General features: G+C 33.4%; 2 protein-coding genes across 7 annotated transcripts in view; both read left to right on the forward strand.

The window, feature by feature from the left end:
• The first annotated feature begins 22 nt into the window (after nucleotides 1-22).
• VGAT (vesicular GABA transporter) lies at nucleotides 23-9,811 on the forward strand. Of its 3 annotated transcripts, XM_074130304.1 has the most exons (6): nucleotides 25-383; nucleotides 2,526-2,734; nucleotides 3,607-3,760; nucleotides 4,887-5,071; nucleotides 5,407-5,537; nucleotides 7,384-9,811. In XM_074130304.1, the coding sequence occupies exons 4-6, from the start codon at nucleotides 4,888-4,890 to the stop codon at nucleotides 8,554-8,556; spliced, it is 1,488 nt and encodes a 495-aa protein (XP_073986405.1). In that variant the 5' UTR covers nucleotides 25-383; nucleotides 2,526-2,734; nucleotides 3,607-3,760; nucleotide 4,887; the 3' UTR covers nucleotides 8,557-9,811. The 3 variants fall into 3 exon arrangements, with proteins under 3 accessions (XP_073986407.1, XP_073986405.1, XP_073986406.1); XM_074130306.1 differs by lacking the exon at nucleotides 3,607-3,760 and having other exon boundaries at nucleotides 23-383; XM_074130305.1 differs by lacking the exons at nucleotides 25-383; nucleotides 2,526-2,734 and having other exon boundaries at nucleotides 2,872-3,760.
• A 1,516-nt stretch (nucleotides 9,812-11,327) lies between these two features.
• LOC141455340 (sodium-dependent noradrenaline transporter-like) overlaps nucleotides 11,328-27,448 on the forward strand; it is a 38,290-nt gene continuing 22,169 nt past the window's right edge. The window contains exons 1-6 of one of the 4 annotated variants that reach the window (XM_074130293.1): nucleotides 11,328-11,751; nucleotides 12,682-12,763; nucleotides 12,870-13,119; nucleotides 16,615-16,758; nucleotides 17,263-17,368; nucleotides 19,844-19,933. The gene's annotated coding sequence lies outside the window, so the exon portion shown is untranslated. Of the gene's footprint in view, nucleotides 11,752-12,681; nucleotides 12,764-12,869; nucleotides 13,120-16,614; nucleotides 16,759-17,110; nucleotides 17,176-17,262; nucleotides 17,369-19,843; nucleotides 19,934-26,847; nucleotides 26,976-27,448 lie in introns of those variants that run through there. The other 3 variants (XM_074130294.1, XM_074130295.1, XM_074130296.1) reach the window with 3 other exon arrangements.

Here is a 27,448-nt window from a genome sequence, read left to right on the forward strand (position 1 = left end):
TGATTTTGATTTTTCTTAAAAATGAAGCACAATTTAGTCCTTCAACATGTTAAATTTTTAACTTTTTTTCTGGAAAATGCAAAAATTTAAATTAACTGTTTCACATAACTGCTTTCAAATTTTAAAATAGACAAAAATTTTATAAAATTAAAATTTAAAAATTCAACCAATAAAATGTTTAGTTCATTTGAGATTCTTTTTATTTGCATAAATTGCCAACTTTTTTACACCATCTGGCGATCAAACTGCAAGAAATATAATTGTCTTTATGCTCTACACAAATGTTCTATGAAACAATGAAATCTAAGTATTTTTTTCAATTTCAAAACTGTTTAAAACAAAATGGATTTCATCACCCTCCTCTGACGGAGGAAGTTCTCTGGGTAAGTCCATCACTTTCTGTACATTCAATTGCCAGTCTTTACAGTAGTGTTCTTCAGTCTTTTACCATTTCTTGGCATACCAAATTCAATATTTAATTCTGTCTGACATACAAGAAGGTTTTAGTTTATTATAGAACAAGCATTTTCAAAAATTTAGGGTCATATTTTAACTGTGAACTAATACTCTAATTTTTGTTGTCATAGAATTCTGTTCTGTTCTAACAAAGCAAAATGTTGCATCCGTGCTTCGAAATTTCCTCCATCGTTTTGTTTGTTTTTTAAATAAAGTATTATAATATTATAATACGAGCGAAATTGATGAATTTTAACCACAAATAGTACCTGTTTAGGATCTTCAAGGATACTCCAGGAAGAAGGTGGCAGTTGGGAATCAATCACATATGAAGCCAATACAGCCCCATTTCACAATGCCTTACATTTATAAAATCGGTCACGTATTTATCTCGAAAAGGTGTTTTTACCAGATAAGAACTAATCTCTCCAAGATGAGTTGGAAGAAGGAAGAACCACTCGCTACGCCACCAAACTCTTCTCCTCCACTGCTTTCCAAGCTTTTCCGAATTAGACTCTCTCATACTAATTGGAAAGAAGCTAATTCAAATCCAGTTTCTAACTAAGCCTTAGGAAGGGGCGAGCCAGCACTTGGAATGACCACTTCCTCTCTCACACACACACTCTCCCATTTAGGTTCCCAGTGAGGACACATCCTTCTTATCAACGTTTATAAAGTCGGTCAGGTATTTTACTCGAAAAGAGATGAGGAATAAAAGCCATGCCAAGCTCTGTCATTTCCGTTTCGTGGTAACGAAAATATTTTTTTGTTTATGATATTTTAAGCTACATCATCAATAAAATATCCTGAAGAAGGTAATATATTTACCGAAACGTTGTATGAAGAAAGACATTTTTTTTTAAATGAATTTATTGACTGCACCTCAATATTCCCCAAAATCATCAATTAACAACGGTCGAAAACCAAAACTATCTTTTTTGTTTAATTTCCTTTCGAAAAATAACACCATACCTTTCACCTAAAAAATGGCACTCCGGTTGCGTGCTTTGCTTTAGACCACGGTTTGCCATCACCATTTTGTGGAGAAGACTAACCTCTTCTCCTGCGACCATCGAAAAGATGCATCCATTTAACACAACTTTTGCCTTCCAACCTTCTTTTCTCACGTCGATCAGGTCTTTAGAGTTTTACTCCCCATTTTGTCTAACTTGGCTTTTCTCAGAGAACTACGTCATTACTACATCTTTTAGCTTTCTTTTTTATTATCTGCGAGTGTTTCAGCAGATTTCAGTGTCGTAAAAAAAAAAAAAATCGAAGATGGAACTAAATTTCTATCCTTATTTTATTTGGAAAGAGCTGTAATCCACAGCGTTGGATATACAATTTTTGTTCCCCAATTTTTTGCTCTAAGCAGCTTCACTCTTTTCCAATGCAATTCCCAGATACTTAAAGAACTTGACTTTCCTGGTTATTTCCGAACCTTTCTCTTTTTATTTTTCGCTAGTCCTCACTGCCATTTTCTCAGTCCTTCTTTATAACATGCCTTTTTCAATGTTCGATGAGAACTCGTATTCCTTATCTTTCGCAAGCACATGTGGTCTGCAAAACAGTCAGGCCATATGTAACCTTTAACACGGTGATTTACTAATTAGTTAAATTCGATTGCTTGTAAGTGTTTCGTTAACCACGAGATTGTATTAATTTGTGAAAACGTGTAATATATATTTTAAGGAGGTAGAGGAAAACCTCTAGGCATTACTACATGCTTCTGTGGATTACTGCATGCTTCTACATGCTGGTGGATGCAGAAGATGGACACTTCACACCCCCTAAACGCACACAATTATGCAACCAAAACCTTCAACGGTCTTAATAAGATTTTGTGAACTTCCCGGCCTAACCAGGTTTTCATTGACAATAAATGCACAAGTTTCACTTTTGAACTAATTTTCTTTTCATCTTTGAATTTCAGCACTTTACAATATACTCAAAGGCAATTATATTTATATTTTGAAGAAATTATAATGGATCTAAACTGCAGTTATATTGGTTTGTATATCTTTTCTGTTTATGATATGTGCTTGATCCAGTTTACAATTACATTTCAGATAATGAAGATTTCTAGAGAAGTTTTGTACTTTATAAAAAGGAAAGGGCGAGACGGCAAGGTTGGAGAGTATAGAGTTTGCCGGAGAGATTTAGAAGAGTAAATGCCTTTATAAGGTTTTAGAACATCGACGGAAAACAAAGAAAACAGAATGAGCGGTTAAGATCTCTCGTCTGTGTCCCTATCTTCAGGGTTGGAAATAAATATAAAGTAAGTCTTATTTTTGAAATTATTTTTGGATTCTACAACGCTGGGCATTGTTATGATTTCATCCCTTAAACAAAGAACTACTTCAGGGATTAACTTATCCGAGTTCAATTTGATGGGCACTGTGGAGGTAGAAATTGACTTCCATTAATAAATAAAGTTTATTCATATTACCTGCGTTCAGTGGTGACGCAGCTGTAGTGCTATAAACAATCTGAACTATAACTTGGACCCCGCCGGTATCATTCAGTTCTTTGAATTGCTACATTTTACATAAGCCTGAGTCAAGATTTTGTTTATATGAGTTCTTTTTTTAATTCTTTAGTTTTATTTTTCTTCTAGATCAATACTTTTCTGAAACCGCTATGGGAATACAAAATTAGTTTTTTTGTAATTGTCTCAACGTTAGAATATTAAGTACTATTCCTTAATTAGATTATAAATTAGTTGTTACAGTAGACAAACGCTTTAATTCTTGAGTAATGCTTTCAACAATTTAATATGGCCTCTTGATCAAAAGTGGCTAATTTAATTTTAAATCATGATATTTAAAAGACAATTGAAGATAAAAAATTCTATAAATCCTCTTGATAATTTTGTACAAAAACTGAGTTCGTAAAAAACTTCTTGTTCGCTCACTTACAATAATTGTTGCAAAAAAAGGTTGAATCACCCACGAGAAGCGCGACGATCGCTTCGATCAATTCATGAAGTCGGCAGGCACGCCCCCTCCAAATTTCGTGGTGAGTGTAGTTATTCCCCCCTCGTAATTTCAGTTTGTCTAGCATCGGCCACCCCTAGCTGGGGGGTTCCGGGCAAGTCATTGAAAGTTGGGTATTTGGTAGAAAAAGTATTTACATCTGCGATATTTATAGAAATAAAGAATCCTGTGCTAGAAAAGAAAGAGCAATTTCCAGATTAATTGTTTAGAAGAATGTGGTAATAAGAGCCCCTGATATATTCGCCTTAATCATTTCACCCCGTACAGATGTGGACTGAGATCCAGACTTCAAAAATCAATTAAATTAGGTGAGAAAGCAATTTATTAATTTATTTTATGAATTTAATTTGAAATGAAGTCAAGAGGAGACTAGAAAAATACCTTTGTTATAAACAAGAATATAATACCTATGTATATGAATTTTTTACTTGAGATAGTACATTTGACGAGTTTTTCTCTAACCAATCTTATAATTATATAGCATAAAACGTTTTATGCCATAGCTTATTTTAAAAAAACTTTATCAAGTAAATTATTACCAAAATGTAAGAGTGCAAATGTTTCTAGTGGATTGTATTTTTCTGCAAACTATTTTATAGAGATTAATTTATAATAATATTTAGGACATTAGTATCTTTTTAAAAAATTACAATATTGTAGTACAAAATGGTTTGCGATGCTGTTGAATTGTAACTAAAAATTATAAAATTCGTAGATTTCTAAGACGGATTGCTTTCACTCCTGCGAAGGATGTCCGTTTGGGATGTGGAAGCCGCAATGACAAGGAGATTTAAGGATTTTATTATATCCCCACCACTCCCCTGAAAAAAAGTTCTTCAGCCTTGAAGGAGATATGTTCTAATCTACCTTTAATAATTCTCCTGACTTGTCGACAAGATATTACGCTAAAGTAGGGCTTCTGAAATTCTTCTAATGACTCTTAATTTATAATCCTGTCATCGTATTACTTCGAGACTACCGGCAAAAATTTCTGTTTCTCAAAAATAAATAAATAAATAATAATAATAATAATAATAAAATAATGAGCTACCACCATTTTTGGTTTTTATCAGTTTTCTCATTTCCCTCTTCTCGATAAATCCAGAAAGTTCCGACTGTTTAACTCTTTAGCTAGTTAATTAAATCTGCCGACCTCTGCTTAGTTTTGAATCCTTCAGGGTTTTGCCGGCGCTGTCCTTACCTTGAATTCTGAGAAGATACTTCATTAATATTGCCTCTTTCTTGATAGCATAAACACAATTTTGGTTTATTTTTAATTAATTAATGTTTGGTAAGCTTTGCATGTCTTTTTCTGTTACTGTTAATATTGTTAAATTAAAATTTACGTGTACATGGTATTATTTTTATTCTGATAACGATTCTAATTACGATATTTTTATTTCATTGAAATTTAATTTCCACTACTGCTTTTAGAATGGCTCAGTTTGGCCCGTTTCGGCTGCCTGGTCTAGCGGCCACAGTGAACGTAGCCAGAGAGACACTCCGGTCATGGATACCAGAACCTGGTCAGTGTTGGGAATTGTTGCAGAAGATGAGAGGTGTGGATGTCCAGGAAGGTGGCAATATACGTAGAAGCAGTCATGAAATGGCCGATTATGGTGGATATGTCTTTTTGTTTAAAAATATAGTAGTCAAATCTATTGAGCTCTATCAAGCTCTATTATTTGGATAAAAAATATTGTTTAAATATAGTGGATAACCTTTCTTGCTTTCCGTTGGTAGTGTCTTTCCAGATTGTTTTATATATTGAAGCTTTCATTAACAATACATTTACTAATTTTTAGACATCATTTTACTGCTTATTTTTATAGTAAAAGCGTTTCCAACTTCTGCAGTTCATCTTCATTGTATAAAACATATGGTTTTATTTTTTTATGAACTCAGTACTGAATTCCAAAATACATTGAGGTTTTATTTTTTTGGGGTATTTTAGGAACTCAAGGCAGCCCAGGCTGCGGAGACTCATGGTCAGAAGATGGAGATTCATTTGGAGGCGCGGAAGGAAAATCTCGTCACAAGATCAATGAGTGGCAGGCTGCCTGGAATGTAACGAATGCCATTCAAGTAGGAATCTGTTTCTCATTTTTGAACATTTGATTCAATTTCATTCTTTGATTTTTCGGCGTTAATACAATCTAAATTTCTTGTTATATATATATATATATATTCATTAATGATTAATTAAATTAATTAAAAATTCAACTAAGATACATTTAAGTTAGAATTTTAGGAACCCCATTGAGGGAAGTGAATATAATTTCTTTAGAGATCTTGCTATTCGCAATTGCCCAGTTCTGAGATCCCAAATACTTACGATTCACAAAGGTTCTATGGAGATAGGTGATTTGCATTAAAACTTATGTTTAACGAACGTACAAGCAAAATATAGCTTATTATCACACTCACCAAACGTACATTCAACAATTCTTGTATTTGTTTGGTTGGTTGGCTGTACAGCAATTAATAAATGCAGAATAAATTGATGTGCTAATTAATTTGTTGGTGGGAAATATGAAAAGCGTAACCTACTGTCCATAATACCGTGGACATATCACTACATACTTGAAATCTTTCTCTTCATTACATTCTTTTTCAAAGGCAAAAAAAAACGCTCACCAATTCTATGCAGATATCCTCCAAAAACCGGCATTATTAATCTCAACCTACTTTTAATTCTGAGGTCAATGGCATCCTTAAACCATGGTCTCTTTGTTGGTAATTCTGTTTTACTGTTTAATGGAAATTACCTTTATTGCAGTTTAGCAATAAGATTTTGTCTGCACTTTTGCTCCTGCCTCTTTTATTTTTTCTTTAAATCTATAGGCGTTAATGTAAAATCTTTCATATCTCTACTATCGGTGGCCTCTTTGTCAAACATGTCTACCTTTACATTTATTCTTCTTTAATTTTGCAATGACCTCTGACTCAATGTTACATTACCACTACGACATCAGTTTTCCACTTGTTGCAAAAAAATTCAAACAAGCACTTTTTCAGAAAAAAAAAATATTTACAAAATACTGAAGAAAAAGAAAGAGACTGGATTTTCTGTTCTATTGGCAAAATTAGAGGTACATTGTAAGTTTTATGATCTACAGAGATAAAATGACAAGTTTTTATAACACATGTTTACTTGTATCCCTATATAATACAATAGTTAAAGAAACCGAGCTTTCTTAGCTCTGCCAGTATCCCACCCAAATGAATTTCTCCTAAAAAAAAAAGTTTTAAAACAAAGAAATAGGCATAATACATAATGTCCAAGTGCAAGTGAATAATAGAACCAACTCCTTCCCTATGGCTAGTTTAAACATATTGCTCAAACGAAGTAAAATTGTTACTTTTATTTAAACTTAAAAATGTCATTTAGGAGAAATTTTTTACTCGTGCTTATAATTACAATCAAAATATTCCATTCTTGGTTTAAGATAAGGAAACTAGATATCGTTGATAAATTGAAAATCAATTATATTAGCCAGCACCGTGGACCCAACCACATTTTGAAGGAAATAAATATATTAAAAATTTGGTTTGTCCACAGTGCTGAGTAAAGACAGCGAAACTGTGTATATAGTCAAAATTCCGACTTTAATAAAACTGGCTAATTACAACTTTGGGAATTGCCTTAAAATCTGATGAAGTTTTAGACAACTTTATCTTGATCTGTAAAAACTCAGAAGTCACAACCTGGGTGAAGAGAAGTTTTTAATTATTGAATAAATTTTTATCTTTAAAAAAAATTTTGGTTATTAACCTACATTTATATTTTAACTTCCATGATATATATATAATTGTAAATTTTCTTGATCATTTTCTAACTTGTTCCCAATTTTATTTTTCGCCGCCAATATTTCAAGACATATTATCTATTTATTGTAGATGTTTAAAGTGAAAATTATGTTTACTGCAGGGAATGTTCATCGTGAGCTTGCCGTTCGCCGTGCTGAGAGGAGGCTACTGGGCTATTGTGGCCATGATCGGCATTGCCCATATTTGTTGTTACACTGGCAAAATACTGGTGGAATGTCTGTACGAGGTAGATGAATCAGGCAATAGAACTAGAGTCCGCGATTCGTACGTAGCAATTGCTGCAGTGGCATTCGGCCCGGTCTGGGGTGCCCGAGCAGTAAATACAGCTCAACTAATCGAACTATTGATGACTTGCATCTTGTACGTAGTGGTGTGCGGTGATTTGATGGCCGGAACCTTTCCCGACGGTCCAATCGATACAAGATCTTGGATGATGTTGACTGGTATTTTCTTGGTACCGCTTAGTTTTCTAAAATCATTGCACAGCGTTTCGACTCTTTCTTTTTGGTGTACCATGTCTCATTTAATTATCAACTTTGTCATATTTGCTTACTGTCTGACAGAGCTGCCCTATTGGGGGTGGGGAAAAGTAAAGTGGCAATTGGATTTTGAAAATTTCCCAATTAGTCTTGGTGTAATTGTTTTTTCCTATACTTCGCAGATATTTCTTCCTACACTAGAAGGTAATCTGGTGGATAGATCTAAGTTTAATTGGATGCTCGACTGGTCGCATATAGCTGCAGCCGCTTTTAAATCTTTGTTTGGTTATGTCTGTTTTCTTACATTTCAAAATGACACCCAGCAGGTGATCACTAACAATTTGCATAGTCCAAGTTTCAAAGCGATGGTAAATTTGTTTTTAGTTGTGAAAGCTGTATTAAGTTATCCGCTGCCTTATTACGCTGCTTGTGAATTGATTGAGAAATCTTTTTTTGTCCAAAATCCATTTCCTACAATTTGGCACCTGGATGGACAATTGAAAGTCTGGGGTTTGGCATTTAGGGTAGCGTTGGTGTTAGCCACTGTCCTAATGGCCATATCTATCCCACATTTTGCCATTTTGATGGGCTTTATAGGCTCTTTAACAGGAACCATGTTGTCATTTATTTGGCCGTGCTATTTTCATTTGAAACTGAAAGGCGACCAATTAGCATGGACCACGCTTGCTTATGATTGTTTCATCATATTCCTTGGCTTCCTTTTTGGCGTGATTGGCGTGTATGATTCAGGATCAGCTATGGTCAAAGCTTTCCAGATTGGTCTTCCATTTTAAGTAAGCTTGTTTCATTAATTTTATATTAAGTTTATCCAAGAAAATATCAGTTAATATGTTTGTTATTTAAGAATTTAAATTTAGTTGATAATAAAATGAAATTGAAGTCTTCCAAATAAGAAACTAAATACGAAACAAAAAATAATGTCTTCCAAATAAATAATAAAACTAGGCTCTCAAATTTAAAGTAGGTTCTAAGAGAAAAGAAAAATAAAATTAATTAGCATTCAGAAAAAAAGAAAAGTACGTTAAAGGCAATGATATTTTTAAACATTTACTATTTTAGACTGCCATAATTAATAAATTAATAAGCAAAAACATGTCTTCCAAAAAATAAAAAAAATTAAGAATACATTAAGAGCAAGTGGGCTGATCTTAGTTAATAAGACTAGTTGTTTGTAATTTAATACTTAGTCAAAAATATAAGTTGATTGTAGAAAAAATCTTGGTCTTCCAAAAAAAAAAAGTTATATAAGAAAATACTAAGTACCTTGTGCTTCCAAAAATATGAGGTAATATTCAGAACCAGTAATTATCATTATACCTCAGTCTTATTCTTATTAGATTTAGTAAATCGCTATTGTATCTGTTTTGTATTGTTATTTATTAAAACTGCTTTAGAATTCGTAACCCAAGGAAAATTAAGAAAAAAAATTGCAGTCTACTTTTGTATAAATGCGAACCTTAATAATAAAATTTAAAAAATTGTATGATTTTGGAAAATATTTAATGTGATTAAAAAATTAATGCAAAAAAAGTTTGCAAAATATTTAGCACTAATAAAAAGTTTATGTTTTGTGTGACTACAAGAATACAAAAAAATATAAATAAATTTTATAAAAAATAAGGATAATTGTTGTAATATATAATTTATAAATAAAAGTTAAACAACCATATAAAATTGGGTTTAAAAGGTTTTTATTTATTATCAATTAGAAAAATAAAATACGGTTAGTAAGGACTATTTGATTGTAAAGTTAATCTTTCATAACGAAATATATTATACAAAAAATTATAAATACTATAAATAATGACTTAAATGGCACAATTTTTGTTTGTTTCTAATGCAAAAGAAAGTATTACTGTTAGTTCAGCTAGAAAAATAATGTTATGTATTTATTTCTGTTGTGGCGCCCAAGAAAGCCTTTGTGACAAAATTGGTATTAAAGACGTTCACAAAAATAAAATCTCTTAAATGTTACTTATTTAAATAAAAAGATGCTATGAAAGGAAAAAATAAAACATTTTAAAAACATTTTTTAAAAGGCTAATTTTAGTAAACCCTCTTTGTGTAGTTCTCTTACTTTAATTTTTTTATACAAATTTTTATTTATGTAGAAAATAATCTTAATTTTATGAAGAGTTTTAACTTCTATTCCGTTCTAAAACTAAAAAACTTCTTCCAAGTGCCTTAAGGCGCCAACTTTTCAGTTATGGTAGGAAAACCTCCTACTAAAAGGATCACTGTTTTCGAAATAGTGGTTTTCATGGATGATCCCCCAGTATCCAAGTAGATGAGGGTCTCACAAATCAGACAGAATGTAAGAGATTGTTTTCTCTAATCCCTTCACAATCGGCACCGGGTCTAAAATCACATTATAGACTCCGTTGGTTTTATCAGCTTATGGTGTTTATAAAAAAGATTCTCTCGTACCCTGTCTGACTGGCAGAGTTGGTGGATAATGTTTTGTTGCAGGCTGGCCCAAAATAACTACTCCAGCCAAAAGCTCCAAGGATGGTAGGTGGAGGGATGCATTTTGGAAAAGCCACCAAATCCGTGCCCATTCCTTGATAACCCCACATTTAGTAACTGTCATCCCAGGCTAGAAACCCAACTTTAAAAACTAGTTCCTGAGTTCCTGCTACTTGTTGACAACTCAGTTTCGAAAATGAAGGGTGAAACTTATGCATGTAAAGAATGGCAACTTCCCGCCAGTTCCCGACATCAAAACCGTTGGTCACACGGTTTCATGTTATTTACCAGGTGTACTCTCAGATTACAGCTTCCACCAATCGCTTTAACAATTAACTAACAAATTAATTTAGATGAACGCTTTCGATTATCCAAATACTTCGTGAAACATATTTGAAAGTTGGGGGAACAGTGTTATTAGAAAGCCAAAAAAAAGAAAGATTAGAAATTACATAAGTAAAATCCAAATTTAGTAGTTTCCGTAATTTAGTAGGATTCCGCTGAAAATTCAGGTTTACTAGAGACAGAAAAAGTAATGTAGATGGAGCTTCCTCGCTCCTTGTCATGGCGCATAGGTTTTTCATAGGCACTCAAGACCATAGTCGGAGCGACGCAAATTTTTTTTGCTGGTGAACAGACAATGTTATTGTGGTATTGAAAATTAGAACTGGAAAAGTAAACTTATATGTGTTGAATACAAGATTAAACAAAATTGCTATAATTTTAGAAAAGGATTTCTCATTTTATGAAAAATATAATTTATTCTTCACACAGAAAACATTTTTATGAATGTCTTAATTGGAGTGATGTAAATAAATTTATGAAGGTAAACAAAAATGTCTATTTCTCTAAGTAATGAATAAATGACTAAAATATCACTTCTCAACAACCCTCTAAAACTCTAATATTTTATGTATATTTTAAATAATTAAAGTTTAACAATAGTTCCTGCAAATGTAGTTAGTTTCATCATATTTTTGGTGGTTAATTTAAAAAAACCGCTATATGAACCGTCAAGAAAGTACTGCTGCGTAGGCAACTTTTGGAACTAAAATGTACTGTAATAAAATTACTTAGCGGCCATTGTTTGAACTTGGATTAAGTGAATTCGTAAACATTTTTATATTTTTAGGAAGTTAGAAAATTACATGTTTAGAAAACGTTTTATGTTTCTCAAATAGTTAGAATACACTTATTATATTTAAGCTAAAAAAAAAAACTAGAGGTAAGTATACATTCAAAAACAAACAACAGTAAATGAATATAAAAAAAAAATTGTTTTCAGGAAAAGTTGCGGAAATTTGAACCATATTTAATTTTCTTGGTACCATCAATTGAAGCAGTTGTTTACAGACTAAGATTGGCCTGGTTCATTGCCTGTCGAGACAAATCCTTTTCAGAGTTTAGTAACTTATTTATGAATCCATTTTTACGATGTCAGTCGAACACCGGTTCTCTAAAAAGCCTACAGATTCGAATCAGGACTTCTCCCACCGAAAACAGTAAGTGGATATTTAATAAAGAAGAGAACAGAACTTTTTATAAATATTTTCATTAGGAATCTGAAAGCTGGTCCAATTGTGTTCTAATTTGAGATTTAACTTCTCAAGCAAACGAACATAGTCATGAGCATTGTAGAAATTAAAAAACATCAATAGGTTTATTTTATTTAGTTGCTTGTCACTGCAAAAATATGTTATGCCCGTGAATGTAACATGTTAGGAATAATCAAATAAACTCAAGCAAGACTAACACATGTCAGACTTGGTCGCGTTCTCTTGAAAAATTTGGTGTAATGGAAAATGTATTATTAATATTTACAAAAATTTATAGTTAGCACATTTTCTCTCGCTTCCATCTATTTGATCGCTTTTGAACGCCGTCTGAAGTAAATGTCATTAACTTTTTTCACTTCATTTTTTTACAACATGAGTTCTTATTAAAATTTAGGTCTTTGATATGAAAAACTCTCATGATTTTCTCTTACCGTAATTTACGTAATAAAATTTTCTACTTTTTTTTGTATAAAATTGTTATAACCCCCAAAACTTATTAAAACTGTCCGGTAGGACAGTTGTATAAGGGTTGTTATTTAGAGTTGGACTTCTGCCTAACCGATTCTCTTCCAATTTGAAGTTTTTCTTATATTCCAGTTTCCAGTTAATATTACAGTATAAAAAGGCTGTTCATGTTATTTTAAAGAGAAGTTTAATCCTCATCTTTCTCAGAACTTTTTTAAGAACCGTTTCATGGAAAAATGATTGAAATAAAAGTTATAGATTTAGGTGCACGATTTTAACGATATCAGGCCGTTTTAGAGATTTTGTACTATACTTATTACCGGGTCTCATAGTAAAATCTGTTTGGAATGTTAAATTCGAACTTTTGTAATTTCTGTTTTTGAGTTATCCAACGTATTCACCTTCACACAGATAAGTTTCTAAAACCCACTTTTTCGGACTTCATGGATTCAAAACGGATTTTTTTGGAGAATACTCTACACAATACCTTCTCGTAAGTGTAAATTAACTTTGTGAAATAACTTTTTTGTAACAGTTTTTGTTTTTTTATTCTTCTTCCTTTAAAATAGAACTGAATTTGTTTTTTATTTTATTTTAAGCTCTGAGCTTTTCTTACTGCACTGCCGGCCTCTGAACAGTGTTCTCTTATTAAATCAGCAACACTGTCCATCGCTAGACAGTAAACTGTAAGAATCTGCTGGGAAGAGAAAATTTAAAAGCCAGCAACTGGATTCAAAACCAGAATTTCCGCGTGGGAATCCAGTACTCTAAACTTTGAAGTAATCCCTACCCTGGTTGTACTCGTTAATATTTTTCTTAGATCCATAGAGACGTTGTTATTACATCAATGTAAGTAATAATTCTTTTTTTATAAAATGTATTTTTAAATTTAAATGAAAATTCACTTTGTATGGTATTCGAAGTAAGAAACGGGTAGAAAATGGCTCAAGCTAGATTAGATATCCAGAAAATGTTTAAACTTTTACTAACAAAACAAAGTTAAAACATAATACTGAGGATCCAAGCAGACCACGTTAGCTTAAGTGCTTAGAATTGTTCCGTAACATCTAACGGGTTAATAATAGGAACTATGTCTTACACAGGGCTCATAAGTGCAAGGAAATTGACTTAAATGAACTGGCACTAATTTCAAAGTTACCCATTTTGATAAAAGTAGCAGAACCTTTCGGCCTGATCTGACAGAACTGCTTTGAATCTCTAATTACTTTCTCAAGAGTGAGATTGAAAAAAAAAACATGCTAAGAGATCTTGCCTCAATCTTCTTTTCTTTTTTTTAAGATAATCCTCAGTTGCTGATGGACTTCATATAATTTTGGTATTGTCATAAGCGCTCTTAAATTCTATATTACATTGTTTGTATTCTATAGATTTGTTCAGAATATTTCTGAGGCGGAAGAGTTGGGTCGTAGTTATGTCAAGACAAATCTCGATTGGTATTTGCCACTCAATCTTCCTCAAATGGACAAATTTGCTTGACCTGGACATTGCCAACAACAAGTTTAAAATTTATTGCAAGAGTTGTTTCCCAGTAAAATAAATTTGACAATTACGCAATACTACTTCTTCCCAGTGATAAGAAAAAGTGAAAAATAATTGGAATTGGGTTAAAATCATGTTAATATGCCAATTTTTGATTAAATTTTGGCCCGAAATACTATATACTAAGAAATAGTAATGTGTGGTGGTTGCGAGATAGAAGTATTTAGTGTGAGAGGTTGACAATGACCAACAGATGGCAGCACTCCACAAGCAGGAAGAATGTCTATAAGAGAGAAAGATCAGTGTACAATGAATTGAGCCAACGTGCCTGCTAGAGCCGCTTCTCTATCCCGTCTCTCTAATAGAGTTAGCCCTTTCCCTGCTAATCCTTCGCTACGGTCCGCCTTATTGAACATTCCTATGTGTGCAGGGCAGCTCCTCTCACACAAGAATTCTCTTTATTAATGCATTTCTATCCTCAATATATAGCCCTTTAAACACTACCAACAGCAAAACACCCTATTTATTGAAGGTAAGATTAAAGGGTCCTCTTTGCCATCTCCACCCAAACCATTATCCCCAGGCCGACCTATTTACTTATATAGGATTTTTCGATCGCTTTCCTTTTTCTTTCTTCCTGCTCCTGATGAAAACCGCCTTTCATTTTTCTTTTTTGTAAATATAAATTTTTTATTTGCGTCTTCAATAAAACCACAAAATATGAAATCACGATAATTACGGATATGAACAATTGAATGTAATATTTAAATAAACTAGATTCGCTTTTATAAAAATTATTTTCTTTTCTCCTTATTAATATTTTGGTGACTCAGCAACGTCTAAGGTGGGAAACATCTCTTCTCTCCTCAAAGATGTTTGGATTACCGTGACTCAGGGAGACCACGAAGACGAAGTTTTTATAATTAGATTTTTAGACTGCCTCACTTTTACGACGTTAGGGTCAAAGGTCTCTCGGTCGGTCGTTAGCATCCAGCTCTGGGTGAGCCGTCTAATGCTAGTAGAGACCAGATCAATTAGCTGCTGGATTAACTAAATGTGAAAAATATATAAATATAATTTCGTTTGCATTTTCAACCATATTTTTATAGTTTTCATATTGTTTCCTGAAGATATTTTGACTGTCAATTGTCGAAAGTTGAGAATATAAAGAATAAAAAATGTATGTTTTATCCAAACTGCATTGTTGAATAGGCAACAATATTTAAGATCTTATGAAGACCAACGTCTATTAACTTATAGTCTCTTGTTTTTACTATATATTAGACTCTCACACCATTCTCAGCACACATTTAATGACCTAGGTAGAGAATATAAAATTAATTTCATTCATTTTTTGCAAGGGTATTGTTGGCGAGAAAGGAAATGAAAAAGTCAACATCCTGACAAATCATGGCATAAATCGCACTTATTTGCCTGAAGAGTTTTGAAGATAGGCAACAGATCTCTCCTGGAAGAGCCTTGTACTTACTAAACTTCCCAGCTAGAGGCAGGCAAAGATCTTTCTGGGCGGTTATAACTGAAAGAGATTTGCTGGAGGATCTATATAAAATTAAGCTTTGCTTAATGACAGGTTTCCTTACAGATATTGCCTATTTTGATGGTTCCTAAAGAAGCAGAGCCCGGAACATCTCAGATTCATTGAGATGTTTAGAGAGAATTCCTATAAACCTCCTAACTGTAAATTCCTTAAATATAAGTAGTTATTGTAGGGTTTCATCTGGCCCATAAGATAGTTATGCTAGTTTTTCTTATTGTTTGCTTATTGGGGTCCTGAGGTTAGGTGATTGGGAGGAACGAGGTTTGCTAAAAAGACCGAAATTAGATTTTTAGCAATAAACTGAATGTTTTTAAAAAAAGAAGTTTTTACTTGCTTTGCCCTTTATTTTCTGCCTGATAAGCCATTCTAAAAGAGTTAATACAGAGAACTGGGTCAGGATTTGCAGCAATAATAAACGTGTCATGAACGTTGGAGTAGAGAATTGCAGCTGGTTGGGGAGAACTCTGTTTACATCACAGTAAAATTAAAAAAACAATTTTGTCATGGCATCACTCTTATACCAGTATATATTAAAGTTTTCTGTGCAAAACAGATTTGTTTAATGAAAATTCTACTACAGGCTCTAAAATAATGATCATAAATGAATGTACCAAGCTGCGTTGACATATAATTTAAGTTGTTTTTTAAGCAATAGCTCTGTTATTCACTCAATCAATTCTTTACATACGAGTTCCTCTATTGTTGCGAATTGTGGCTGTTTTTTCTGATTTCTGGCTAATAAATCTGTACATTCGTTACGGTCTGGTGGGCACTTTTCAGAAAGAAAAGAAAAAGCTGAGCTGAAAGCAGTAAATCGTTTGTGAAGCTTTATTTTTTCATTTTTTCTTTTTGTTTGTAGCAAATAACAAACTAAATTGTTTAGGCACTAAGATAGCCGAGCGGTTAGAGGCGAATCATATAAAGATAAAATGTATTGGATACTGGGTTAGATTCGCCTTGGATTTTTTTCAATTATTAATTAAAAAAATTTATGGTACAAAACTTTTGCAAGTCAACTTCGTCCGCGAACACCTAATTTAGTAATTGGACTTAGAACCCGCTGAAAAAATAGGCATTACTTTACTTGTACAAACTAAATTGGGAAATTAAGGATGGCTTTTCTCTTGTTAACAAAATCTGGTCTGATTACTCAAATGGTTTCTCTTACGCGAACTTTTAATTTTAGCCACCTACCAAATTCCTATTAACAATATGTAAAGGTAGGAGGTGAAACTGTAAATTGCAAGCCCAAAATAATTAATACTTCTAATTTTTTTTTTTTTCAGGAGCAAACTTAGAAAAAAAAAAACATCCTAGCCTTATATATAAGAGGTCAGCGTATCAATTTTAAATAAATCAATTGGAATGGTATTGAAGGAAACGAAGGAAACTGAAAGGATCCTTCAAGAAATTCACAATTCTTGTAAATGGTAAAGCACTCTTACTTAACACATATAATTCTCTTGGATATTGATAAGTATTTGCGTACATTTTCACGCTAGGCTTCAATGTGTAAGCACCAGTGTTTCAGACTGGCACACTTCTTCCTAAATGAGAAAAGAAACGCTCTTATAAGCCATTTCCACCGGCTAATGTTTTGTAGAGCGAAAACCTGAAATGTTCTCATTTGGGTAATTAGTAAATAAAGATATTTAATAAGAACAAGATGGAGTGGTTTTCCAGAAACTAGCAAAAACAAACTAAAAAAAAATCAGTTCATAATTGGGCAATTTTATTATTAACGCTAATAGTACCAAAATGAAATATCTAATTTTAACTATCTGCGTTCATCCGTTTTTTCTGAGTAGTCTAATGGAAAACTAGATAACACTCACGTACGATAAAAGGTAACAATTAAAATTGCCTAAAGCGTTGTTCAAGTTAATATTTTTTATTTAACAAATTTTATTAATCTCTTTACTATTCTATTTTAGCTTGGTTCCATTCATCAGAAGATAGACCGTACTTAGACCACAAATGGCGTCATTTTACCATCTGTTCAATCACCCTTACAACAAATTCTGTGACATTAATGAAGAGGTAGGTTCCATTGTCATTTGTACCTATGATTTCAATACTAGGCACTAAGATGCACTAAACTTTGTCCTGCCGTTTAAATACGGAAATTATTACATCCAAAGACAAACGGCCGGATGCTCCTCACATAATGTGTATGATTTAAAGTTTATATCCGAGAAACAAACCATCAGCAGTAATTCGCGAAAAATCACTCATTGGTAATAGTAATTGTACATAATATTAATGAGTATAGTTGTTAATTAAAAGAGATACAATTTCCAATTGGATAACTAAACTAACATTTATTTAATTAATCTTAATAAGTACTGTAAGCTAACAGATCTTTGCCAACTAGAAACAAGTCGATTTATTCAATCACTGAAATGAATTCCACAAATGATGTTTTTTCCTGGTCTTTTACCAGCAAGAAAGCTATGCTGAGGCTTGAAAAGTTAACAATCCGTTGGCGAGAGCCCTGGACAGTACGATTCACGCGACATAATAAAAAACATATGTGCTGAAAGTTAAAAGGTCAAAATCGAAAGTAGCTCTTTACTGCTTTCATTATATTTTCATTGAAATTTTCTCCTAAATAGCACGAAAGATTCTTCTATTTGATTCTTTTCGGTTTATTACGCCATTTCAGCGGCTTTCTCAGCTATTTGATTTCTGACAGTCCAATACAATACACAAGTGTAAAGTAGCCCGTTGTTCGCACTGCTTCGAATGTTGTTAAGTGAGGGGCAGAGGTTGATAATGTGGTCGGCATCCATTGTTCCATTGAAGCAGAGCGGGCTTAAGGAGGAGTCAACCACCCTTAATTTATGTAGATGTGCCTGAAGGTAATTCCTCCCTACCCTTAATCTATAGTTTGCTGTGGCAATTTTCCTTGTAAGGTTGTCTGGTAAGTGATGGTCGCAGATTAATGCTTTTCTTTTGGCCTACAGCTTGCTGTCCCTGGCTCCAAGTTCCATTCTTACTCTTTCCTTCACTATGTGACAGACGTTTTCCTAGGAACTATTTTAATTGCAATGGTTTTATTGCTACATTCCCTTCATTTGTAAAATTGTTGGCCCTTAAATTGCGCTCTGAACTTCGGTAGCCTGGTTCCACTGGAGAACTACTTGGAACCTATCCTGGGGGTTCTTCTCGCTTTACAAGCTCGGCTGCAATCTGTCTAACGAAATTATTATAACAGCTGCTGAATGCTCCTGAATAGGGGGCCTTCGCAGAAGAATCCAAAGCCATCGTTGGAAGTAGCAAAATCTAGTGCGTGGCTGAACAGTAGGGTTCACGTTACGCATTGACAGATCAAAATATTTTATTTGAATCATTTTTCAAAGAAAATTAGTTTTTTTTTACGGTAGTTGTAGGGAATAGTTTGTCGGTACGGTATCCTAAAGAGTGTTGTTTCATTGCAGTGCACCACAAGATGAATTTTGCTGGTAAGAATTAAATGTTTCTCAACCATGAAAATGCAAGTGTTCAAACCTTTAAAACTATAGTATGAAAGAGTCTTAAGAGTGATTGCGCTAAATTTTATTTTTTCTATTTGGCAAGGATCTATTTTAGTAAAAACCTTAATGAAGTTCCTCCCCCCTCCCAGAGACACTTAAAAGAAATATCATATTTGTTCTTTCTGCGATTTTTGTTTTATCAAAGTGGATACAAACACACCACTTCACAAGTTTTGAATACCACTTTTTCTCAGTCAGAGAATCTCAAAAGGGATTTTTCCGGCGTTCATTGTGTAAGGCATAATAATACCTTTTTCAAGGAGTGAGAGATACAACTCAAGTGTGGGCTGCTGTTGTCCATGTCTTTCTATCTTAATAATAAAAGGTATTATTGAGGCTTGCAAAGATAAGATGTATTGTTGTACTGATTCGATTCCCGGTCTAGCTCATGCATTTTATTTAATAGTAATATATGAATTTAATTGTAAACTATGTTTTTTTGATACCTCCGTGATAGTTGGTCTTAAAGCCCGCCTGAAAAATTGACGTAAAGTATTTGCTGTTTCACTTTTTATCTGCGTCAAAAAGTATATTTTTTTTGAAAGTACAGGGTGTTTCAAATAGAATTTTAAACGATATATCTGGATATAACGGACATCCTGAGAGTAAAAGATGTGTTCTGAGATTGGGGTGCATAGTTTAACTCTTCACTGAGAGTTAAACTCTGAATTAGTTTCTTTATTATGAACTGAAATCGTGATTTTCTATTATTCTGATAAGAATCTTGAGGGAGACTTATTTAGTTAAGCATGGATCATTAGTATGGATTTATGAACTTTAATGCAAAAAAAAAAAAAAATGAAAGTCGCTAAATTCCATTACAATAATTTAGCCGTACACTCACTAACTTAGGTTCGCCACTATTTTAAAGTGAAATGTAGTCTAGAAAGATAGGAATTTTTCCTGTTGATAATTATATCATTAATAACAACCCTTTGCCGCCCTTAAAAAATGATATTGCGCATGCTCTGTTTGTCAGTGCTATCTACGGTTGGGCCCTTGCTTTCTTCCAGAGTGTGACACTGTGAGACCTTCAGTCTTTGGATGGACTCAACATGCTAATTCACAGGTACTGGCTTTTTCTCGAATCAACTTTACAAAAAATACAAAATAAAGAACGACAAATTAAATATAAAGTTTCATTTTAATTTCTCAAGAGCATAATAAACAAGATAATTATGTTTCAAACTAGAATATTTATATTTTTTTATTATTTTACATTAGTAAAATATAAATTAAAAACAAGCACTGTAGAATGCTTAATTCAATTGGATTAAAATAATATAGATAGATATATTTAAAGGAATGAGCCTAATTAAAGGAAAAACACAAAAACTGCCAACTTTTTTCAAAACATGTAAATCTTGAGTTTAATTCTGCATTACAATAATTTCTGCATAGCAATTAGAATCATTATTTTATTTAAGAGTTAATTCATTAGAACCTAATTTATAGTCACATTGCATGTTCAACCAAGAATGCAATTGAGAATATTAAAAGTTAGATGAAAATTATTCTGACTCTGAATAAAAAAATATTTTATTTTGATTTTTTTTTAATTTTTAATTTCATAAAAATTTAATTCAGAACTTTTATTTATTAATTTTGAAGATCAAAGGATTAAAATTTAGTTTGTTGATTAGAAAAATATTATATTATTTATTAGTATCTAATTTATTTATACCAAACTTTATGTTCACAAAAGCTTTGCCGCTTGATTGAAGCAAAACTGTGATACTGTTCCATGAATAAATTCAACTTTTTTTTTTATAGTAGGTCGAAACAGGATTTCCTGCTGCAATTTCAACTTCTCTCATTCGTTTAAGTGGAAGTAAGAGATATGTTTGTGTGTGTAAGTGAGAGATATTAAAACTTCTAATTTTTTGTCATGTTTAAGCGCGGACTAGATCTTGCTGAAACTCTTTTGTTTCTTTTGGGGGAATTATTCGGTGTTTAAGGTTTTTTTGTTTCTTTTCTTTCGTATTGTTTGTTTTTCATCTCTATTTTTAAATCTTTATATCCGTTTCCTCGTATCTTCATATTTGTTTGTACGTAATTTTCTTCACGCAGTGTCTCTCTTAGTTAAGCCCAATGTCTTCCATTCGTCATCCGACAGACCATCTTCCCATTGCCCTGATTCTCTGGAGCCCAGTTCATTGCTTTTATTAACCATTGATTTTTTCTAAGTGGCCGAGTTAGTACAGATTATCCTTACTACTTTTGATATCTCTAATATCCATCCGACCCTTTATGCCCCAAAGCGCCTTAATATCTTAAATGGTTTTCCTCATGAATCATTGCCAATAATCCATCTCCCGTTTACTTTTTAGGTCTAGCGAGTCAGTCCGGGTCTCAGCGGCGCGGAGAAAAATTCTTTTGAAGATAGAGTAAAGATTCTTTTTGTTTTTGTTTTGAAGCGCCTACTCTTTTCTTTTGAATGCAACAGTTTTGTGGCCCGAATTCTTCGTCTTACCTCCATCTCCGAGGACTCATCCTCTCCCAGTCCAAAACGGGACTTCCAGTCCAAAAGGACTTGCGTGTACTATTTTTTCCCGAAATAACTTCCCGATCTTTCTCTTCTTTTTTTTAACAACTGTGCTTAGAAGCAAAGAAAAGATATTCCGTTATAATTATCCCACAAAATTACTTCTTCTATAATTCGCTTTCATCCCGCATTTTTCATGAAAAGTCATATAAAGAGAGGACAGTTAAACTATGTTGATAGTATGGTTCCAGGAAGAGTCCTGAAAAAGTTGAATGGCAGCCGGAAGCTAACAGAAGACGTGAAAGATCTCATGATGGTTGGGTGATTTTTGGAGAATTAACGAGATTGGGGTGCAAAATTCAGCGAAAGTAAGTAAGTAGGGCCAGGATTGAGCAGAATTGATCTTCATGCTCTAGTCTTCAAGGTTCTGCGCTTCGAACTGACGCGACTGTCCACATGATTCTAAATCCCCTGATTTTGAATTACCTATAAAACAAAACCAAAAATTGGTAATTTGATGAACATTTTTGTGTTAGAAGTTTGGGCATTGCAGGAAGAGAAATTAGTATTTGTTTATGCGTGTGTGGGAGTCGATATCACATTTTTCTTTTCGACTTTCTTGCGAAAATTTGTGGTACATTGTAAACTGAGATGTTACATTTTTTTCAAAAAATCTTTTTATTTAGGTGAATATTTAATATAATTGAAGACAATTTGCTTTATTGTCCATTTTCGAAGTTTTAAGAAAATTGAATTACGTATAATGCATTAAGAGAAAATCGTGTGTTTGTCCATACCAGATTTTCTCTCATATACATGGTCCAGAAGTGGTTGACAATGAAGTTCTTTTCAGCGTCAAGCGGGTCTGTATGTGGGTGTGCCATTGTTACAAGTTTCATTTTGTTGGCGATGTCTAAAAGTAAACAATACTCTCAGCTGCAGCAAGAATCTTATATAAGTAGATAATGTCCATTATTGAGAGCTTTAAGTTATTTTTTTTTATATAGTTATTGTTCAAACTATCCAAAACTTTGTTCTATTCATAATAATATTTAAGTCCATCCGTGCCCAAAAGTCCCACAAAGTTTTGATAACCTTGGACAAAAATTTAATTTATTTTTATATTATTTTTGCTTAAGTACTTCGTTGACTTTTGGCCTAGCAGTCACTTTTATTTCTCATTTCGTTGTCATACTTCCAATAAAAAAACATAATTTGAACATTGGTTTTAATTTTACTTTTAATATAATTTTCTGCTCCTGCAGGACCGGGGTTTAGAATAGGCTTGCTCCCGTCCAGGATGTCGTAAAAGGCGACTAAAGGACTACGCAGGGGCGGCTGGATAACAGTCTTATTGGTTTAGCGCATCCACGGAACCCGAGCTCAATGCACATGCATATTTTCTAAACTCATTCATTCACACGCTCGCACATTACACAGTTTTACAGGCGAACATACACACTTGCAGACACCCCCAAATTCTGGTGTTAGGTTCCGAGCCGGGAGGTTTAATGACGGGGGTATCGTCCCCACTGAGCACCAGGCCGAACTCAGTGTTAAGTAGGCTCCCTAACGGTAAGGGCGCCAGCCGAAGGGATAAACCCAAATTACAACTGACTTAGAAAAGAACAGAGAATCTTCATTAGTAAGAAATAAAAAAATTAAGGCTCCGGATCCGAAAATACTATTTTCGGGAACGAAATTAGGGTGGCAATTTTTAATAATCTCTTGTTTAGATGATGGCAAAAAAAAAACTTACGAGCTTTTTTGGCCATACAACATATACACCTTCCTAACAAATATTTGCCGGAGACCAAAACCAAAAAACTACGTAACGCTTCCTTGCTTATAGAAACCAGTATTGCAAGTGAACTTGCGAAATCTTTTTAACTTTGGAGAAGTATGAAGGTTTAAACGTTAAATATGAATGACACAGAAGTTTAAACTATCCTAAGGGTGTGATTTCGAGTTATGATTTGCTGAACTGTACAGAGGAAGAGATTCTGAACGAGTCCAGGTCGCAGCGTGTAGTTTAAGTAAAGAGACTGTATAAGAAACAATTCAATGAAAAGAAACTAACCCCAGCTCTTATTCTTACATTCGTTGGAGCACAACCTCAAGAAAAAATTACGGCCGGGTTCTTGTCATTGCCAGTGAGGCATTACATTCCGAACCATTTACGATGCTTTAAGTGTTGGACGTTAGGACATAATTACACCGTTGGTGACCGCTGCAAGCTCAGCGCGTGCCCTATCCACCAGATTGTGTGTCAAACTCTGCAGATACGTATATACTGCCAAGGCCCTCATTTTCCGTTATCTGTTGGATGCGAAATCTTTAAAAAGGAAAAAAGAATACAAGAACTTAAGATAAAAGAATGAAGCATTAAAGAGGGTGAAAGCTGAAACAGCTAGACCAATCAGCTATGCAAAGAATGTCTTCCAAGCTCCTAGCTAGTAAACGAAAAAATTGGAGGACCTGTAACGCGGCTTACATACAGCGAAGTAGTAGAATTCCTAGCAAAAAGTGTCGAAAGGCAAGAAAATAATGTAGAAAAAGTTATAAAACAAGGAGCTGGAAAACATACCTGAGCAAACTCAACATGAGATGGAGGTTGTCACGAAGGAACCCGCGAAAGAAACCAAAAATCGACCAAACCCCCAAGCTCTCTAAGTACAACGATCAAATCGATTTCATCGACCCCTAGGAAAATGGGTGGGAGTGGGTACAGGAAAGTAGAACCAAAAATGGAAACCAGGAGAGAATTGAGAAGCAACTCTTCCTTAATATGCGTAGAAAATTAAGAGTTGGAAAATTTGGACCTCGAAGAATGAAAAAAGATGATATTCGACTTTCGGAAGAAAGGGAAAGGAAAAAATGAAAAGAATATAATGTAATCTTATGTCGGGATTGACACCCAAACATAAGTGTGAATAATCGTATGAATGATCGTGTAAATAATTATGTAAGTATGTAAATAAGTTTATATTTATCTTAGATTAGGTTATTAATGTGATGCAAGGAATATCAAGTACTCCATCAAAATTTCAAGTAGTTTAAGTAAATTGAGAGTGTGTGCGAGGGACTGCATTTTATTAGGTATGATTTAATATGTTTGATTTTATTTATTTGGATGAAAGTATTTATGTGTTGCGTCTGTTTTTTATTAGAACGAGTGTTTTAGAATTATTACAGTTTAAATAATTAGATTTCCTCTTTGGTACAATTTAGGGAACTATTCCTCATTCGTTAAGGGTTAATATAAAATAGTGGTATATGATAGATTCTAAGGCCTGTACGCGCTATAAACCTCAGTTACAGTAAAACTAGTGTAGTGTCATTAAGAAACATTGTCAGGTGCGGAAGACCTTAGATGTTGAACACCTTAAAAAAAAAAAAAATCGAAATTTACTTTTTACTGAAACGTTATGTAGTCACTAGCCTGCGAACAAAATATTTTTAACTAATGGTCGGAGAGTGAAGTAGAAGCCAAAACTGATACGAACGCTTTCTTTAAAGTTGGAATTCGTACGAAAAAAAGAAGACGCCTTCAATATTAGAATCTTTGTTGAAAGTTTGATTACGTCCTTAATTAGAAAAATTAGTTGCAAGGGCGGGGATATTTTGGTGTTTCTAATCTGAATTATTAAACAAGACAAATAATTTATTATATTATCTTCCATTAAACATTAATCGCTATCATGGTCCTACAGAAAACGTACCCTGAATTAAAATCAGTTTTAGTTAATTAAAAACGCTTTCCTTTTTTTCCCCCTTCAGCAAACCACTAAAAAGTTTTTCCAAACACTTCAGGGACAAGTTTTGAAAGTTCTATCTAATCTCTAAATGTCTACACACTTTTCCAACAATGTTATAGGCAACTATCATTTTTTTACTTCAGTCAAATTCACATGTACATTTAAAACTTACCAATTACACTTACAAGTTTTTAATAAAGATTAGAGAACAGTTGCTAGCCAGATGGCGCACGCAGGGCTTTAGAAAATACCGGTTATTCAATTATCTTAACAAAAATTGTAATTTTAATACTGACTAAATACTTGATCAGGAAATTCCAGCTCTGAGGCTAGCTAAAATGGCTCAACTTGTCTACGTATGTTATAGACCATCTGATGTCTGCGTTCTAAAATAGTTCTGTAATCTAAAAATTAGAATCGATTCTGTGTGTTTGGCTTGATCAAGCTGTGCATAACTTACATATCCCCGATTAATCTTGTCTTTTTTATTAGACTTGACTAATATTAAGATTTTAGATAGGAACTCGAGTTATGCATGAAGGCAACAAGGTGCTGTACTCCCCACCATGCCCGCCCTTCACTAAAAACAAGAAATAATATGTCAAATGCTGTTTTCCCTGACAAACCTAACCAATTCTTTGTAAAGCTTGTTGCAGGTTTCTGCTGCAACAGTAAGTATGCAGTAGTTCGCAGCAGAGGCCAATCACAAGCAGCTAAGTGGTAATAGTACCATCGTAAACGGCGGCAGGCATTAATGTCTTTCAGTGTTGTACTCTGGCGTGAGGTTATCAACGATTGCTATGACTATTTGCGCATCAGCTTTGTTCCAAGCGGTTAATGGCTTAGTAACTTCTCCTGGGCCTTGCATACTTCCGCCTTTCTACCCTTCTTATACGCTGAATGCTCGCATACCAGTCTATGTGCTCCAATATCCATCTCCCAGCCTGGCCTTGTGGGGGGGGGGGAAAGCTGCCTGGATCTTCCAGAAAATTACGACTGTGGAATTGATGATATTTCTTTCATAATCTCAGCTGCATTAATGTAATGAATAATGTCCTGAGGCCAGTTTTCCTGGGCTTGCCGAGACATTATATCTCGAATTAGCTGTAAACATCAGCTTGCCTTCCTTTTTGTGTCTTGTCTCATTACACTAATTTCCAAAACATCTAATTTTCTTAAATTTTTAAGAAAATTTCATAACATTGGTAACGGTAAGAGAAAGTTGAGTTAGTGATCAGATCAGAGTCTTATCTTATTACCAGTACAGGTATAAATATTCATTATAACAAGGTAGAAGCAAATGGAGGATGGGAAATGTGATGCAGCCTTTCATCAAAAAACTTATTTAAAAGTTCTGGACTTGGTTGTATCCCTCTGATATTCTAACTTTTTAGTTTCAAAGGAACTGGGACAAATCTCCTCAATTTAGTAACAAAAATTCATTTTACAAATGTTTCCCTTAAAGTCTTACAAGATTTCAGTTTATTAAGTTTGTATGAGGTAAGTGAATGTTTTAAGATTGTAGTTAAGTGAAAGTTCTCTTGGGTGTGAGAAAGAGGGAGGATGAGGGACGTACAGTTGTTAATTTGAATTAATTAATGAAATGTCACATCTGGAGCGCAAGTGGTACTAGCTAATTTCTCACTCATTAAAACAATCATCTTTCTAAAATTCTCCTCCCCACTCCGGCCAATCTTAATGACAAGAAGGGCAAATACTTCTTTAAATTAAAACGAAAGCAATTGGGAATTAAAAGATGCCAAGTGGTTGAGTGGAACCAAGTCGTTCGCTATATTCATTTTTATACCAAGAATAATATCGAAATGACAAGATGGTTGTCAACGGCATCCGTGTTTGTATACCATCATGTTAGTATATTTTATTTTTATTTTTTATTATTCTAAATATTTCTAAGCAGCCTCAAGTTTGCAATACCAATACCAATGTACACTGCCTAGTAATATCACTGATTAATAAGATGTTTTATGAATGGTTGGTTAGCTTTCACTCTACATCTTTTCATAATTTTGTAAATAACTTTTTTATTTATTTGATCATCTTAATACACTTTTGATGTGCCGGAGTATGTGTGTTTATTTGTAAACATTATAGCTAAAATAAGTAAACTCGCAAGTAGTACGAACTTCTTCGTTTGAGTACTATCATAAGACGCACGGAATGAAGTTGATCAAAATATTCAATCTTAAGTATCTATTTTTGGAGAATGATTTTCCCATTTCTTTAGATTTGTTCAAAAACACTCGCAATGATGTTGACTCTTTGCAATTTCAGTTTTTAGTTTTTCAGTTTTCCGCAAAAAAGGTTCTGTGATTTTATTTAA

Source organism: Rhodnius prolixus, unplaced genomic scaffold, assembly GCF_049639745.1.
Source record: "Rhodnius prolixus isolate KJV_2025 unplaced genomic scaffold, Rpr scaffold_4, whole genome shotgun sequence".
In the NCBI taxonomy this organism is placed as follows: Eukaryota; Metazoa; Arthropoda; class Insecta; order Hemiptera; family Reduviidae; genus Rhodnius; species Rhodnius prolixus.